Genomic DNA, 14,964 nt, shown 5'->3' with positions numbered 1-14,964 from the left:
TTGTGAAGAGATTCAACTGTAGCTACAAATATATATTTTACTGAAACAAATTGATGTTGGAGCTAAAAAAGTGTCTAATCAAGCTTTCAGCTCAATCACATTTGTGCTTATTTATTTTCCTTCGGCGAATTTGTTGGTTCTTGTTAAAAAAAATATAAGCAGGTGATATGCACGCCTTGCGTACCTATCTTTATAATGTCGCTTGACGCATTGCAGAATCAATCAATTAGAAAGTACAAATAGTTTATTCGTCTCGAAACAAAATTTCCAGCAGTCAACAATGACGCATTATGACACGCAACAGATCAACAATCTAAGGTTACAATGGAGCTCAGCCAACCTTTTGTAATTTGATTGCCAGATTAAAATAAAAAAGTTCGTAATGACTGTGGCAAATATCAATTCAGTTTTCTCGAGATAAAGATGGAGCTATGTTTGTTTAGAATTCTCGAAACGATTGCATTTGACTCCTAAATAAATTCGTTAACAGGTCAAGATATTGCATTTATAATGTGTAACGGATGAGATACTCAACATTACATTCCTGACAGAACTAATTTTTTGACATTTGATTGGCTCCAAGCAGACAGTTATGACGTTAATTAATTCGGTTTTCTCGGAAACTAAAATACAATTTTGATGCAGTTCTATTTCGCAAGCTTCACTAAACAAGCGACGCCTAGCGATGGAGTCCCTTTTGAAAGACCTCAAGAAACATCTTGAATGCTCGATTTGTCTCGAAACTTACAACCAACCCAAAACTATATCATGTCTACACACATTTTGCTGTCAGTGTTTGGAGAATTATGCAAGAGCCAGCCACAGACAAGGAAAGTTCCGTTGTCCAGAGTGTCAAGCCCAAATCGATCTGCCCGAAGGATATCGTTTCGACACTTTGCCGACCAGTTTTTTCCACAACAGTTTGTTGAGTCTCCTTGCCGTTCGACGGACTGGCGACGGAGGTAACATTACTTGTTCACAATGTAAGAAAAACAACTCCCAGATGTACTATTGCTTTGACTGTGGACGGTTTATGTGCCCAGACTGTTACAACGCACACGAAATGCTGAGTGAGTCGTTCGAAGGACACAGAGTCACCCCAGTCAAGGAGTTTAAAGCAGAAGATTTCGAAGCCTTGCTGAAGCGACAGCCATTTTGTTCAGAGCAGTTCCACGAGAAAAAAATTACCAGATTTTTCTGCTTTTCGTGCCAAGCTTGTGTTTGCCAAATTTGCATAGTCACTGATCACCGAAATCACGAGATCGTTTCACTCGACAAAGCAGCTCATGACGAGAAACCCAACATCATGTCTGGCGCTGAAATGGTCAACGAAAGGGTGAACGAGCTTATTGAAGTGATTCGAGAATTTGAAGAAACGGCTTCTAAGTTGGAAAACAATGTCGCAACCGCTAAACGCGAAGTGTCGCAAGCTGCTGGGCAGATGATCGAAGTGATTCGAGAGCGCGAGCGTGAGGCGATTGTATCACTCGAGACAATACGCGTGACGAGACTTGGGAGAATTGATTCCGCCATCCAGGAAGCTCAGTCTCTGCTCAAACAAATGAAGCAAGCGCTTGAGTTTGCTAAAAATCTGACAGAGAGAAGCTCAAGCTCGGATATCATGAGTAACAAGGAAACTTTGAAGCAGCGATTTGAGGAGTTGCGTGAAATCGAAGTTCCAAAACATGATGAGAGCTCATTCGTCAAATTTACCGCTGCTTCTGTAAAGAACTTGAAGTTAGGTTTTATTGAGACAATTCCAAAGGCACAGGCAAATCGATCAACGCTTGAAGGACTGAAGCAAACTCTTCAGGCTGGTGTAGAAGCAGTGTTTACATTATGCCTCAAAACCTCTGAAGGAAAGACAAGTAGCCAGGCTGATTTGAAAGATCAAGTTGAATTTCTGATTGAACCCGCTAAAGATGTTGCAAATGTGTTTGTTAGCGAGAAGGAGGACGGTAATCTTGAGCTGAAATTTACTCCCAAAGTACCGGGCGCCTACAGAATTGAAGTGAAGATCAATGGCGATAAACTTCCAACCTGTCCTTTCACAGTGCAGGTGAAAGAACGTAAACTTGTTGTCGTTGGCGGGTTGGACTTAAAATTCTTCCCAGGAGACGTGCCTCAGAGATTGTATGGAATCGCTGTTAACACAGAGGGTAAGATAGTTGTGACAGATTACAATGGCCACTGTGTTTATGTATTTGATAAAAATGGTAACTGTTTAAGGAAACTTGGTGGCAAAGGGGCAAATCGTGGACAATTTACCAATCCAAGTGGTGTTTCGTTTGTAAACGACAACGAGATTCTCATTGCAGAGGAAATGAATCATAGAATACAACAAATAAATATCCAGACAGGAACTGTTGTGAAATGCTTTGGAAAATATGGCGCAGGGAAAGGAGAGTTTAAGCATCCAGTTGACGTTTGTGTAGATGATGAAGGACGCATTGTTGTAACCGAAGGTTGCGGTCAAAGAATACAAGTGTTGTCGAAGGATGGAGAAACTATTTCCATATTTGGAGACAGTGGTCCAGAGAAACTCGATATTCCAGTGAGTTGTATTCCTTACAAAAACAAGTTTCTATTATGTGAAGTGAGCAATAACTGCCTTAAAGTTTTCAGTCAGTCAGGAACTTTCTTGTACAAGTTTGGGAAACAAGGGAATCAAGACGGACAATTTTACTATCCGACTGATATGTTTCTACTCAGCTCCAATAATCTTCTTGTATGTGATAAGAACAATAACCGAGTTCAGCAGTTTTCTTTAGACGGTCGCTTCACAGGCAAAACTATCACTGATTTACCACGTCCTCTTGGAATAGCAACAGCGCCAGATGGACGTATTCTCGTAACTTCATCTAAGGCAGTATACATACTGAAGTAGATATTTCAATAGCCATGATAGCCTGTAGCATGTAGCATGCTCAAGACTTTTTTTTATAAATTTAGTGGTCTCTATGATGACAATGTTATGCAACGTTTTTTCATCTTTTTTTAGCATTCATGATGCTTTTATATCTCAATGTATGGTCAAATTCAGTGGAAGATTAGCAAATCTAAGAAATGGCACTATAAGGGCTTTCAAATTTAGAGAAGAGAAGATCGTGTAAAATAGTAAAATATATTACTTTCTAAAAAACGTTAGTTTTTAGTTTCGCCTTAATATGGAAAATTAAACGCGAGAGATGTCTCTATTTTCAGGTAATTTGACGTTTGTTTAATGAGGAATATATTTGACAGAAATTTCGAGCATGCCGAATGTTTGCAGGGCCGTTGCTAGCAACAGGCAACCGAGGCACTTGCCTCAGTCATTTTTTTCGTTTTTGTTGTTTATAGTCATCAAAAACACTCTAAATTCCCAGGAAGAGAATTAAACCATGGACATTGCCTCAGTCACAACCCATTTCTTGGACATTGCCTCAGTCGTAATTTGTTTCTGGCTACGGCCCTGGTTTGTAGCTCACGGGGGCGGATCCAGGAGTTTTAAAGGAGAGGCGGGGACGGGGGAGTTGGCTGGTACCTTGGGGTTGCAGAATTAATGAGGCATATGCAACCTAATTGAAAACTGTTATACTAGAAATACTAGCAACACCACAGAGTAGAAATTACAATGAGTTACCTGTCAAAGCGTTTGGCAAAATATCCACAATCTTTTTCAATTTCTTTTTATCTTTTGCTTCTCCGAAAGGGGATGGCTAGCCACCCAATCTACCCCCCTCCCCTCCCACCCCTTTTAAATCCGCTGCGGACAGAGTATCCAATTGATTTGACAATTGAAAGCTTTAGTAGAAAATGTTTTTTTTTTTACAACTTCAATTTACACGAGAAGCATGTGTTATATATGTTAGTTCGTATATTTGTTAAGCACTGAAGGAAGCTATTATTGCTTACAAACCTATTCGAACACTAGACAGTACTATGATGGGTGACTGAAGTGTTGCGACGCTTTGCTATTTTGGAGTACTTTAGACGAATTTCACTCTTCACCTCTATGATACTAGCCCCTCCCCAATAACAATGTTAGATTTTCTGTTATCTTAAAATTGCCTGCCCCTTCCACTAAAAGGACGGGCTGGAGGTGGTTCTCAATGTAAACCGAATGCGTAATGGCTAATGGAAATAATGCAATTAGTATTCAATTCCGCCAAATGTCTCAACTATTTATGTCGCCATTTGTAGCTTAGTATAATGAATTTTCAAACATTTAATTGCTAAACTTACGTATTTTTTAATAAAATGGTTATATAATTATATATCCAACTATTTCATTTCGTTTGTTCTCTTTTAAAGAGCAGAAAGGAAAATGCGTGAGGTTAAATCGTTCCTGTTGATACAACCATTTATGTAGCCTGCAATACAGCTAGCGTATTTTTGCGAGCGAGCGCAATTTGATCGAGTGAGCGTCATCTTGATTTAAACTCGGTAGTTTGGGAAGAGACGAAAAGGCGTCCTACGCGATCGCGAGCTAATACCAATGTGAGCACACAGGAAACGGCTTCCATCTATGGGTTAATTCCATTTATTTTTTCTTTTCCAGCTTATCCCCGCTTCGTATTAGTTTTCAGCTGCGTCATTCCAGATTTTTAACCCCTATAAATCGAATAATTTGTTACGATACTCATCACCGTTGCAAGTATTCCTTCACAGCCAATGTAGTTAAATATCGCGTCTTATGTGGATAATATTACTTCTCTTTAACAGGCTAAAGGTATCCAGAGAGGAAATACAGAACTTAGTGCATTAAAAAATTCTAGTGCAGCTCCCAAACTCACGCATCAGGGCTTTTAATACCAAAACTATGACACTGACAGACAGTTTTTACGCAGTTCATGAAAGGCTAATGTTTCATCATGATTTCTGCTAAACTTTAATCTGATGGCGATATTTGTATGTCCGCAGCTAGATCTGTTTTGGTTCTACTTCTGGTCTCCAAGCATTTCAAAAATATAGTCATGACTTAGAGTGACCGTACATGACTTGAATTGATGAGAGCCGATTTCACTTAGTTCAGTACAGAGACTTTCAACAGTTGCTTTCAGTTTAATATTCCGGTGAATGAAAAACACATATTATCTACTTAACTGCAATTACATTATGAGCTTAAGATTTCTATAGCGTCATAGATGATAAGGGCGCAGTCCGAGTCAATTATGACGCATAGAAATCGAGAGCGAATAATCTGATTGTTTTAGTAATTAACTGTTGGTCGACTACATGCAATTTGTTTAGAATCCTCGTCACAGACACTCTATTATGGTAAAAACCACACACTGTTAGGTTACTCACGATCTTCAACAGAATAGATAGTGAGTAGCGTAGCCAATAAGACAGAACAGCATTCGTGATAGAACGCTAGTAGATTTACACTAACAATGATTTGTTCAAAGCTGAACGCGTGTCCCAGGCCGTTATTGTTAAGCACTCATGAGGCTGGAGGCGCGGTGGCCTCATGGTTAGTGCGCGCGTCCCCGGAGCGAGCGGTCCGGGTTCGAGCCCTGGCTGGAGACACGGTGTTGTGTTCTTGGGCAAGACATTTAACTCTCACAGTGGTGAACTGCGATGGACTAGCATCCCCTCCAGGGGGAGTAGAAATACTCCTAGCCGCTTCATGCTACAGAAACCGGGATAAACTCCGGCAGCTATGAGCCAGTCGGCTCCAAGGCTTCACTTACACTCATGAGCTTAGATGATAATTGTATGAATATAGACCGCCTCTTGCAGCTATATAACGAAACTCAGCTGCAAATCTGTGTCACTGCCACAAACGCCAACTTTTGCGTCCAAACCAGAACACGGTTGGTATCGCTTTATCGAGCTAGTGTCGGGAACAAAACTCTTAATAATTAAAATTTACAGATGCCTGTGAAGCCAAAGTTTCCTTTGTCTGAGGGAACTCATCATTTGAAATCCCTTCCAAATTTATTGGAAGCAATTTCACAGTTCAATTAAACGGTACAAACTGTGTTTTTAGTCACAAGATGATGCGCGACATTGAGATGCCTGCAAATATTTATTATTTATAGAAGATTTGATTCTATAAATGTTAATTACATCCGGTAAAGCTGACTCATAAAAAATATACAATTATCTGGAACGACTTGAAAAATGCTCAGTTGTGTTTTCAGCTCTCCTTCTCTTCGGCCGGTGCGTCGGTTCTTGTAAAAAAAAAGGCAAACAATTAGTGACGAAACTGCCCTAAAGTGGCCAATTTTCCGGAAGTAAAAAATGTACGCCTTGCGTATCTATATTTATAAATTTGCAGAGAGCCTCGTCGCTAAGCCAGGGACTGTCAAGTTTTACTCGTTGCATAACTGAAATTAAAGTAGTTTAATTGGTCGTCTCAAGACAGAGCTCGAAACAGACAACAATATCACTTTTATTACACAACAGAACAACAACCTTAGATTACAAACGAGCTCAGCCAATTCAGTGCAACCTCTTTCTTGCAATTTGATTGACCAGAGGAAACGAAAAGTCGTGATGGTTATGCACACTTCAGGATTCCGTTAGTTCAAAATTAAGGAGCATAACCAGGGATGAAGTAAATTCCTTTTAACTTATGTAGTCTGTGAACGATTGCATTTCACCGGCTACTTTGAAGCGCAAATTAGCTTGAGAATTCTCTCAAAGTAAAGGTCAGATCTAGGATCTTGCATTTTAATTGTAAAATTAAACGAAACTTACCTAAGTTGAAGTTTGATTGAGATTCTACTTCGTCATTGGTCAATGTCGCTAAGGAGTCACGTGAGACTTTAAAGCGTCATGATCATGAGCAAAACCATGAACATCAATCTATTTAATGCAATATAGATGACAACAGGGTGCTGTAACAAGGTACACCCACATCAAAATGTCATGTCTCTTCAAGTAACCTTACAGTAACAGTAACAATATGGTAAACAATTCTGGTTGAAACAGCTGTGTAAAAAGCATTTAACGGTGACTATGCAGCAGTTCATGTCCGAAGTTTGCGGCAGTGTCTTGGATAGGCTTATCATAAAACCGAGCAAAGGTGCTCACACTACTCCAACCTGCCGCAGACAAGATAGTGTCAATAGGGACCTGTTTCCCTTTTGCAGCTGATGTGGCGGCTGCTCTTGTGCTATGTGCTTTATATACACTAGTGTCAATTCCTGCTTTGGCCATGACATTCTTGATCCAGCGAGCGATAGTGTCAGTTGACACAGGTTTGTGAGGCTTCTGATAGCCAATCAGCAACTGGTCAGTTTCTCCTCGTAAGTGAGATGTTCTATCGATATAGGCGTGCAAATGTTGTACAACACACAGGTTCCGGTCAGCCTCGTATGCCAAAAACTCAATTCGACCTAGGTGCTTGCCCGGCCGAGTGGTCTTCAGTGGTGTTTCAATGGTAAATACACATGTGTTTGCAGTTAAATTCATTGAGGTCAGATTAAGCGCCTTCAGCGTCTGTACTCTCTGGCCAGACAAGAGGGCAAGCAACGTGGTAAGCTTCCAGGACAGATCTCTCAGACTTAAATTCACTCCAAGAGTCCAGGTGGCAAGTACCTTTAGGACAGAGTTTACATCCCATATTTCTTTGTATCGTGGGAGGGAAGGCCTACTTTCGAAAACGCCTTTCACAAACCTGGTAACGAGCGGATGGCTGCCAAAATGAACACTCCCAGGAAGCACAATAATAGAGGACAGCGCACTACGTGCAGTGTTAATACAGCTGTATCCCACACCAGTAGCAAAGAGGTCTCCAAGGAAATTTATGCCATCCTGTAAAGTGGCCTGAAGGGGATTAATTTTCCGTCGACAGCAGAATGATTCCCACTTCTTGTAGTAAGTTTGGTACTGGGTTGTGGTGCCCTGTCTCCAGGACTGCATAATGATTCTGGAAGCTGCTGTCGAAATTCCTTGGCTTTCAAGGGATCTCCAGACAAGTGGCACATCAGCAGCTCCAGTTTTGGATACAAAGGGTGAATCTTTTCTGGACTGCTCGGAAGAAACAGCAGTTTCTTTCTTTTGGGTAGTAGTACTGGATTGTCGATCAGCATTCTCATCAAGACAGGCCACCACGTTTGGGTTGGCCATTTTGGCACAATGATAATTCCTTGAACTTTCTCCTGTTGGAACTTCTGCAATACTCTGGAGATAAGAGAAAATGGAGGGAACATGTAAGGCACATATTGCTTCCATGATAAATGAAATGCATCAATTGCCACAGCCCCTGGGTCAGGATGCCAGGATACATAGGGCTGAAGCTGGTGGTTTATTCTGGAAGCAAATAAGTCAATGTTGGGCTCAACCTTTGCTGCATTGATGCAGTCCCTGAAAATAGTTCTGTCTAGTGTCCACTCAAGTTGCGAGTGAGACCGTCTAGATTGTCTATCAGCTTCCACATTCTCTACACCAGGGATATGGACAGCTGTCAGCCAAATATTTCTTTGGGCACACCATAACCAAATTTCTTTGGCTAGGTCATTTCTTTTTTCAGAGCTACTAGTACCCATATGGTTAATATCAGACAGGGCAGTCATATTATCCACCATGACCTTCACATGCTGCCCATTAATGATAGGTGAGAAAGATTTAAGAGCCAAGTATATGGCTAGGAGCTCTAAATAGTTTATGTGGTTTCTGGCTTCCTCTGCAGTCCAATGTCCACCTGTACTGGTATCGTTTAGGGCACAGCCCCAGCCAGTGGATGAGGCATCAGTTGACATGACAACAGTAGGCTCACCATGACTAATGACATTGTAACTGGCTTCAAGGTGTGTGTTCCACCACAATAATTCTGTACCAGCTTTGTCTGATACTACCATACAAGCATCATAATCACCCTTGCTATATCTTAAAGCAAGAGTTTTCTCCCTCTCTAACTGACGGAAATAGAGCGGGCCATACATGACACCTGGGAAACTAGATACCATATACCCAAGGGCCCTGAAACCTCCCGTATAGTGGTTTCTTTGGCCTTGATAAGCTTGGTACAAATTGATTTGAGCTTGTCGACTTTTTCATTGGTCAAATAAATTTTCATCTGGACTGAGTCCAAGACAAACCCCAAAAATAATAAGTTTTGTGAAGGGATAAAAACTGACTTTTGAGGGTGAATAATGAAACCCAATGAGAGGAACATTTTCACAGTGTCTAGAACATTAGCTAGCCATTCCTCATAACTTCCACCTTGTAGGTACGAGTCATCAATATACGGTGAGTTTATATGCCCAAGTTGTCTCAAAACAGAGTAGGCTGGCTTCATTAGTTTAGTAAACTTCCTTGGGCAGAAAGCTAAACCATTAGGAAAACAGGTAAACTGATACAATTGGCCACCCCATTCAAACTTAAGGTACTTCTGGTCTGAAACCGCAATAGGTACGCAGTAATATGCGTCCTTGAGGTCAACAGAGGCCATATAGCAGTTAGGGGTAATAAGACTTATTACACTTTGAAGGGTATCCATTTTAAAGTGGTTGTATTGCACATGCTTATTCAGGTTTTTAAGGTTCAGGATCATTCGGTGAGAGCCATCTTTTTTGGGTCGCACAAAAACAGAAGAGATAAACTCCCCTGGTTCATGACTGGTTTCAACAACAACTGCCTTCTGAAGCAAGCTTGCAACCTCTTTGGAAATAATAGCATTTTCTTCTACACTAAAACATTTCACTGCAGGGGGGCGTGTTTGGCAAGGCTTAGTGTCAAATTCAATGTATTGTCCTGACACCATTTGAAGAATCTCAGTGTCTGAGGTGATTCTTTGCCAACAATGGACAAATTGTGCCAGCCTACCGTTTTTGAAGCAACTTGTTTGGGCAACAAGGTAAGCTATGAGTGTAGGAATAAAGCCTTCAAATTGGGTTACCTGTAACATGTGGAGCTTGGACATGATGTCATCGGCAGTATTTATTTCTTGCTGGTTTCCTCCTTTTTCTTCCAGGTTTTCTGGGGCTTCCACCTGGACTGGAAATGGCCCTTGCCTAAAAAAGTCTGGTCCTGTTTCTGGCGATAAGGAGGTTTGGTGAAAGATTTATTAGTGCTATTGTGCACTGCCGTGTGACTAATTCGGTTTGAGACTCGAATTGCAGTAAGCTGCGACTGAAGCTCGTCGCCAAATAACAAGTTGGTAACCGGCGTTTGCGAAGAACACAGCGAGCCGTATTCCTTGTTAAGGTTGGGTTTGATAGCTTCCCGTCTACGAAGCGAGAGCTCGTAATTGGTGTGACCCAACAGGGCAATGGCATCAATTTGTGCTGTGACTAAGGCGCCCGTGTCGAGCTTGCCACTTTGCGTGCCCTGGCCTCGAAAATCCATGAGCTTCTGGGTTGATTGAGCAATAATGGCTCCAACCTTCACTATCATGTTCTGAATAGCGGACAATCTGAGGTCCTGCTTTTTCCCATGATGGGTTAATTTTCCCCAAATCTCTGGGTTCACTTTGGGAGCAACAAGCTTCTCGCAGTTTTCAGGGCGAGCGTTTTTCTCGACCGTCTCTTTGACCTTGTTCTCACTCAGTTTCGAAGCCCATCTCTTATTGATAATATCTGCAAGTTGCTTGGATGTTGGGCTGCTCACCTTGTCATCTTTTGAGAAGTCAAGGGCCAATTTCTTTAAAAGATCGTCTTCGCCTTCATTGTTGCAGGAGTCCTGCGTTTTGGCGGACGACGTTTTGGCGCCTTCGGAGTCGTTCTCAGCGCTGGTTGCAAGAAGCTTTTGAACGTCCGAATCATCGCTTTCACCGCCAGTTTCAACAGCATCACCGGCATCAACTCTAGGTTTCTTTGTTTCCCCATTTAAAGGGTCTAAAGTCCCAGAGCGAGCGTCTCGCTTCGCTGGGCGCTGCTTCGACAAAGCAGCGAAAGCTTCGCCCATGGCGGACAATGAACTCGCCATGTGATCCATGTTTCGGTCCAAATTAGTGAGTACTCTCAATAGCGAGTCGCTATTGTCGAGTGCAGGATCCTCTAGAAGGTCGTCTTCGACTTCCTCAGTGGGATTTTCCTTCGGTATTTCGTCGGGATCTTCTGGATGGTTTGTTTTCGCCATGATAAATATTTCTACGTGCAACTACTCTAAAGTTCGCTTGCAAGTGACCGCTCTGGTTTCGCGCGCATATCTCACGTGACTCCTTAGCGACATTGACCAATGACGAAGTAGAATTATGTGACGAAAGACAAACCAAAAGGTTACACTGACAAGCCAATTATGACTTCTAATTAACTGGCCCCACAGAGACCGTATTCGGTTTTCTCGCAAACTAAAATTTCATCTTGATGCAACTGTGTCTCGCAAGCTTCACTGAACGAGCGTCGCCTAGTGATGGAAGCTCTGTTGAAAAACCTCAAGCAACAGGTTACTTGTTCGATTTGTCTCGATACCTACAACCGACCCAAAACTATTTCATGTCTTCACACATTTTGCTGTCAGTGTTTGGAGAATCATGCGAGAGCCAGCCACAGACAAGGAAAGTTCCGTTGTCCAGAGTGTCAAGCCCAAATCGATCTGCCCGAAGGAAATCGTTTCAAAAGTTTACCGAGCAGTTTTTTCCACAACAGTTTGTTGAGTCTCCTTGCCGTTCGACGGACTGGCGATGCAAGTAACATTACTTGTTCACAATGTAAGAAAAACAACTCCCAGATGTACTATTGCTTTGACTGTGGAAAGTTTATGTGCCCAGACTGTTACAACGCACACGAAATGCTGAGTGAGTCGTTCGAAGGACACAAAGTCACCCCAGTGAAGGACTTTAAAGCAGAAGATTACGAGGCCTTGCTGAAGCGACAGCCATTCTGTTCAGAGCAGTTCCACGAGAAAAAAGTCACCAGATTCTTCTGCTTTTCGTGCCAAGCTTGTGTTTGCCAAATTTGCATAGTCACGGATCACCGAAATCACGAGATCGTTTTACTCGACAAAGCAGCTCATGACGAGAAACCCAGCATCATGTCTGGCGCTGAAATGATCAACGAAAGGGTGAACGAGCTTATTGAAGTGATTCGGCGATTTGAAGAAACGGCTTCTAAGTTGGAAAACAATGTCGCAATTACTAAACGCGAAGTCTCGCAAGTTGCTGGGCAGATGATCGAACTGATTCGAGAGCGCGAGCGCGAGGCGATTATATCACTCGAGACAACACGCGTGACGAGACTCGAGAGAATTAACTCCGCCATCCAGGAAGCTCAGTCTCTGCTCAAACAGATGAAGCAAGCGGTTGAGTTTGCTAAAAATCTGACAGAGAGAAGCTCAAGCTCGGATATCATGAGGGAGAAGGAAACTTTGAAACAACGATTTGAAGTATTGCGTGAAATTGAAGTTCCAAAACACGATGAGACCTCATTCGTCAAATTTACCGCTGCTTCTGGAGAGAACTTGAAGTTAGGTTTTATTGAGACAATTCCAAAGGCAGACGCAAATCGATCAACGCTTGAAGGATTGAAGGAAACTCTTCAGGCTGGTGTAGAAGCAGAGTTTACATTATGCCCCAAAACCTCTGAAGAGAAGATGAGTAACCAGGCTGATCTGAAAGACCACGTTGAAGTTCTGATTGAACCCGCTAAAGATGTTACAAATGTGATTGTTAGCGAGAAAGAGGACGGTAATCTTCAGCTGAAATTTACTCTTAAAGTACCAGGCGCCTACTGCATTGAAGTGAAGATCAATGGCGATAAACTTGAAACCTGTCCTTTTACTGTGCAAGTGAAAGAACGTGAACTTGTCGTCGTTGGCGAGTTGAACTTAAAATTCTTCCAAGGAGACGCGCCAAAGAGGTTGTTTGGAATCGCTGTTAACACAGAAGGCAAGATAACGGTGACGGATAAGAGTGCAGGCCGAGTTTATGTCTTCAACAATGAAGGCGACTGTTTAAGAACATTTGATTGTTCCAAAGAAGACAATTCTGGAGACTTCGGTCCATCTGGTGTTGTGTATTGGAACGTCAATGAGGTTCTAATTGCAGATGAAACGAAATCTGTAATAGAGCACTTAAATATTCAGACAGGAACTGTTCTGAAACGTTTTGGAAAGCTTGGAGCAGGAAAAAGAGAGTTTAACTCTCCGGTTGATGTTTGTTTAGATGATAACGGACGCATTGTCGTAACGGATTTCACAGGCAGGATACATGTGTTGTCAGCGGATGGAGAAACTATTTCGATGTTTGGAGTGCGTGCCTCAGCGAAACTCAACGATCCAATTAGCTGCGTTCATTGCAGAAACAGGTTTTTCGTATCTAACAGCAGCAGTCACTGCATTAAAGTTTTTGATCAGTCAGGAGCTTTTCTGTACAAGTTTGGAAAACAAGGAAATAGAGATGGCCAATTTATCTTACCATATGACATTTCTCTAGACAGCTCCAATAATCTTCTTGTATGTGATATGAACAATAACCGAGTTCAGCAGTTTTCTTTAGACGGTCGCTTCACTGGCAAAACTATCACTGATTTACCAAGTCCTACTGGAATAGCAACAGCGCCAGATGGACGTATCCTCGTGACTAGTGGCAGAGCTAACAAAGTGTACATATTGAAGTAAAGTCAATCCATTTCCATATCCCACTGGAATAGCAGCAGCGCCAGATGGACGTATTCTCGTGACTTCACCTGAGACAGTATACATACTAAAGTAGATGTTTCGATAGCTTGTAGCATACCTATAGCACGCATATGCATGATTTTTTTAATTCAGTGGTCTCTCTGATGACAGTGTTATATCACTGCTACGTTTTTGGTCTTGACATTTTTTGACGTCCACAGCGTTATTATGCATCGTTGATATATGGTCACTGGAATTCGGTAATAGATAAGCTAATCTAAGAAATACTATTATAATTGCTTTCAATTTAGAAAAGAAGAGCTCTTGTAAAACGTCTTCGATTTTTTCTTTTTTTAGTTTACATTTCGCCTCGTCAGAAATGTCTTTTTTTGCGGGTAATTTAAGATTTGTCATAAGAGATATATTTACTGAGAGGTTTCGAACGTTCTCGTCTATACGTATGGAGTGTGAAATGGCAAGACAGTTGAACCCTTTCGCGCCCAGTGTTGTCGCCAGACAACATTTGGAGGGGTATACAAAGACATTATTGTGACGTCATCAATTCCTTCGTCAGCAGATTGTGCTGATAAACAACTAACTCAGGAGAGACAGAGCTTTCCATAAGTGTGTCCATTTTGAAAATCGACGAAATGCTGACAGAGCTACTGGAACAACCAATGTTCAATTATTGGTGCAAAATTGCTGGTAAAATTGGTCATTACCCCCATAATTGATCGACGTCTCTTTTGCCAAACTTTTGCTGCTGATAGAAAGGAAGTAAAGAGTAGAAGACAGCCAGGAAAGAAAGACAGAGAAAAAGTAAAGGAAAAGGAGGCAGGACAAAAATTCCAACACATCAGCAAAAAAAGAGCACTCCAAATTAAAATTTGGCTTATGTACATGCGCTAAAGTAAAACAACGCTCATTAGACTGTAGAAACTAGTCGAAAATCTATATGAAATGCAAAATATTGCATTCCTAGCAAAATTTTGAGCAATTTAGCAACATTGCATGTCAAAAAGCCATTTGACGGTAAAAAATACGGCTTTTTGGAACAAAATCAAACATGAAAGGTTAAAGCTTCAGTACAAAAGGATATCTTAGAACCACAACACCAATTTTCGTGACAAACATTTTTGTGCTGACTTGCCATGTTAGTTTGAATTTGTTAAGCAATGAAAAAGCTATTAGTACTTACAAACTTCTTAGAATACGCGACAGCGCAAGGTTAGTGTAACAATTTATCAGACTTTTGTCAATGGTATACTTCAATACTTTTAATATCTTAGAGCCGCAACACCAATTTTCGTGACAAATATTTTTATGTTGACTTGCCATGTTAGTTTGAATTTGTTAAGTAATGAAAAAAAGCTATTATTACTTACAAACTTCTTGGAACAACGTTAGGTTAGTATAACAGTTTCTCACACATCTGTTAATGGTATGCTTAGAGTGTAAGTGTTTTTAATAAAA

The 14,964-nt window shown here is 41.4% G+C and overlaps 3 protein-coding genes across 3 annotated transcripts; 2 read left to right on the top strand and 1 right to left on the bottom strand.

Moving 5' to 3' along the window:
* The first annotated feature begins 532 nt into the window (after positions 1-532).
* LOC145469721 (E3 ubiquitin-protein ligase TRIM45-like) lies at positions 533-4,859 on the top strand. The gene has a single exon (XM_081453504.1). It carries the CDS (start codon positions 686-688, stop codon positions 2,885-2,887), a length of 2,202 nt encoding a protein of 733 aa, XP_081309630.1. The 5' UTR covers positions 533-685; the 3' UTR covers positions 2,888-4,859.
* A 5,014-nt stretch (positions 4,860-9,873) lies between these two features.
* On the bottom strand, positions 9,874-11,130 carry LOC145470350 (uncharacterized). The gene has a single exon (XM_081454186.1). It carries the CDS (start codon positions 11,011-11,013, stop codon positions 9,874-9,876), a length of 1,140 nt encoding a protein of 379 aa, XP_081310312.1. The 5' UTR covers positions 11,014-11,130.
* A 44-nt stretch (positions 11,131-11,174) lies between these two features.
* Positions 11,175-14,898, top strand: LOC145469826 (E3 ubiquitin-protein ligase TRIM45-like). Its single transcript, XM_081453635.1, has 2 exons — positions 11,175-13,441; positions 13,524-14,898. Exons 1-2 carry the CDS (start codon positions 11,287-11,289, stop codon positions 13,583-13,585), a joined length of 2,217 nt encoding a protein of 738 aa, XP_081309761.1. The 5' UTR covers positions 11,175-11,286; the 3' UTR covers positions 13,586-14,898.
* The last annotated feature ends 66 nt before the right edge of the window (positions 14,899-14,964 follow it).

The sequence above is a fragment of the Orbicella franksi genome, chromosome 15 (assembly GCF_964199315.1).
Source record: "Orbicella franksi chromosome 15, jaOrbFran1.1, whole genome shotgun sequence".
Lineage (NCBI taxonomy): Eukaryota > Metazoa > Cnidaria > Anthozoa > Scleractinia > Merulinidae > Orbicella > Orbicella franksi.
Note: the sequence above shows the minus strand (reverse complement) of the source record. Positions and strands in the feature narration are given on the sequence as shown.

Excerpts from the sequence above, each read along its gene's own strand:
- LOC145469721 (XM_081453504.1), top strand. The coding sequence starts at position 686 with ATGGAGTCCCTTTTGAAAGACCTCAAGAAACATCTTGAATGCTCGATT.
- LOC145470350 (XM_081454186.1), bottom strand. The coding sequence starts at position 11,013 with ATGGCGAAAACAAACCATCCAGAAGATCCCGACGAAATACCGAAGGAA.
- LOC145469826 (XM_081453635.1), top strand. The coding sequence starts at position 11,287 with ATGGAAGCTCTGTTGAAAAACCTCAAGCAACAGGTTACTTGTTCGATT. Across the intron at positions 13,442-13,523 it reads AGCAACAGCGCCAGATGGAC|CAGCAGCGCCAGATGGACGT; the intron begins GTATCCTCGTGA and ends CCACTGGAATAG.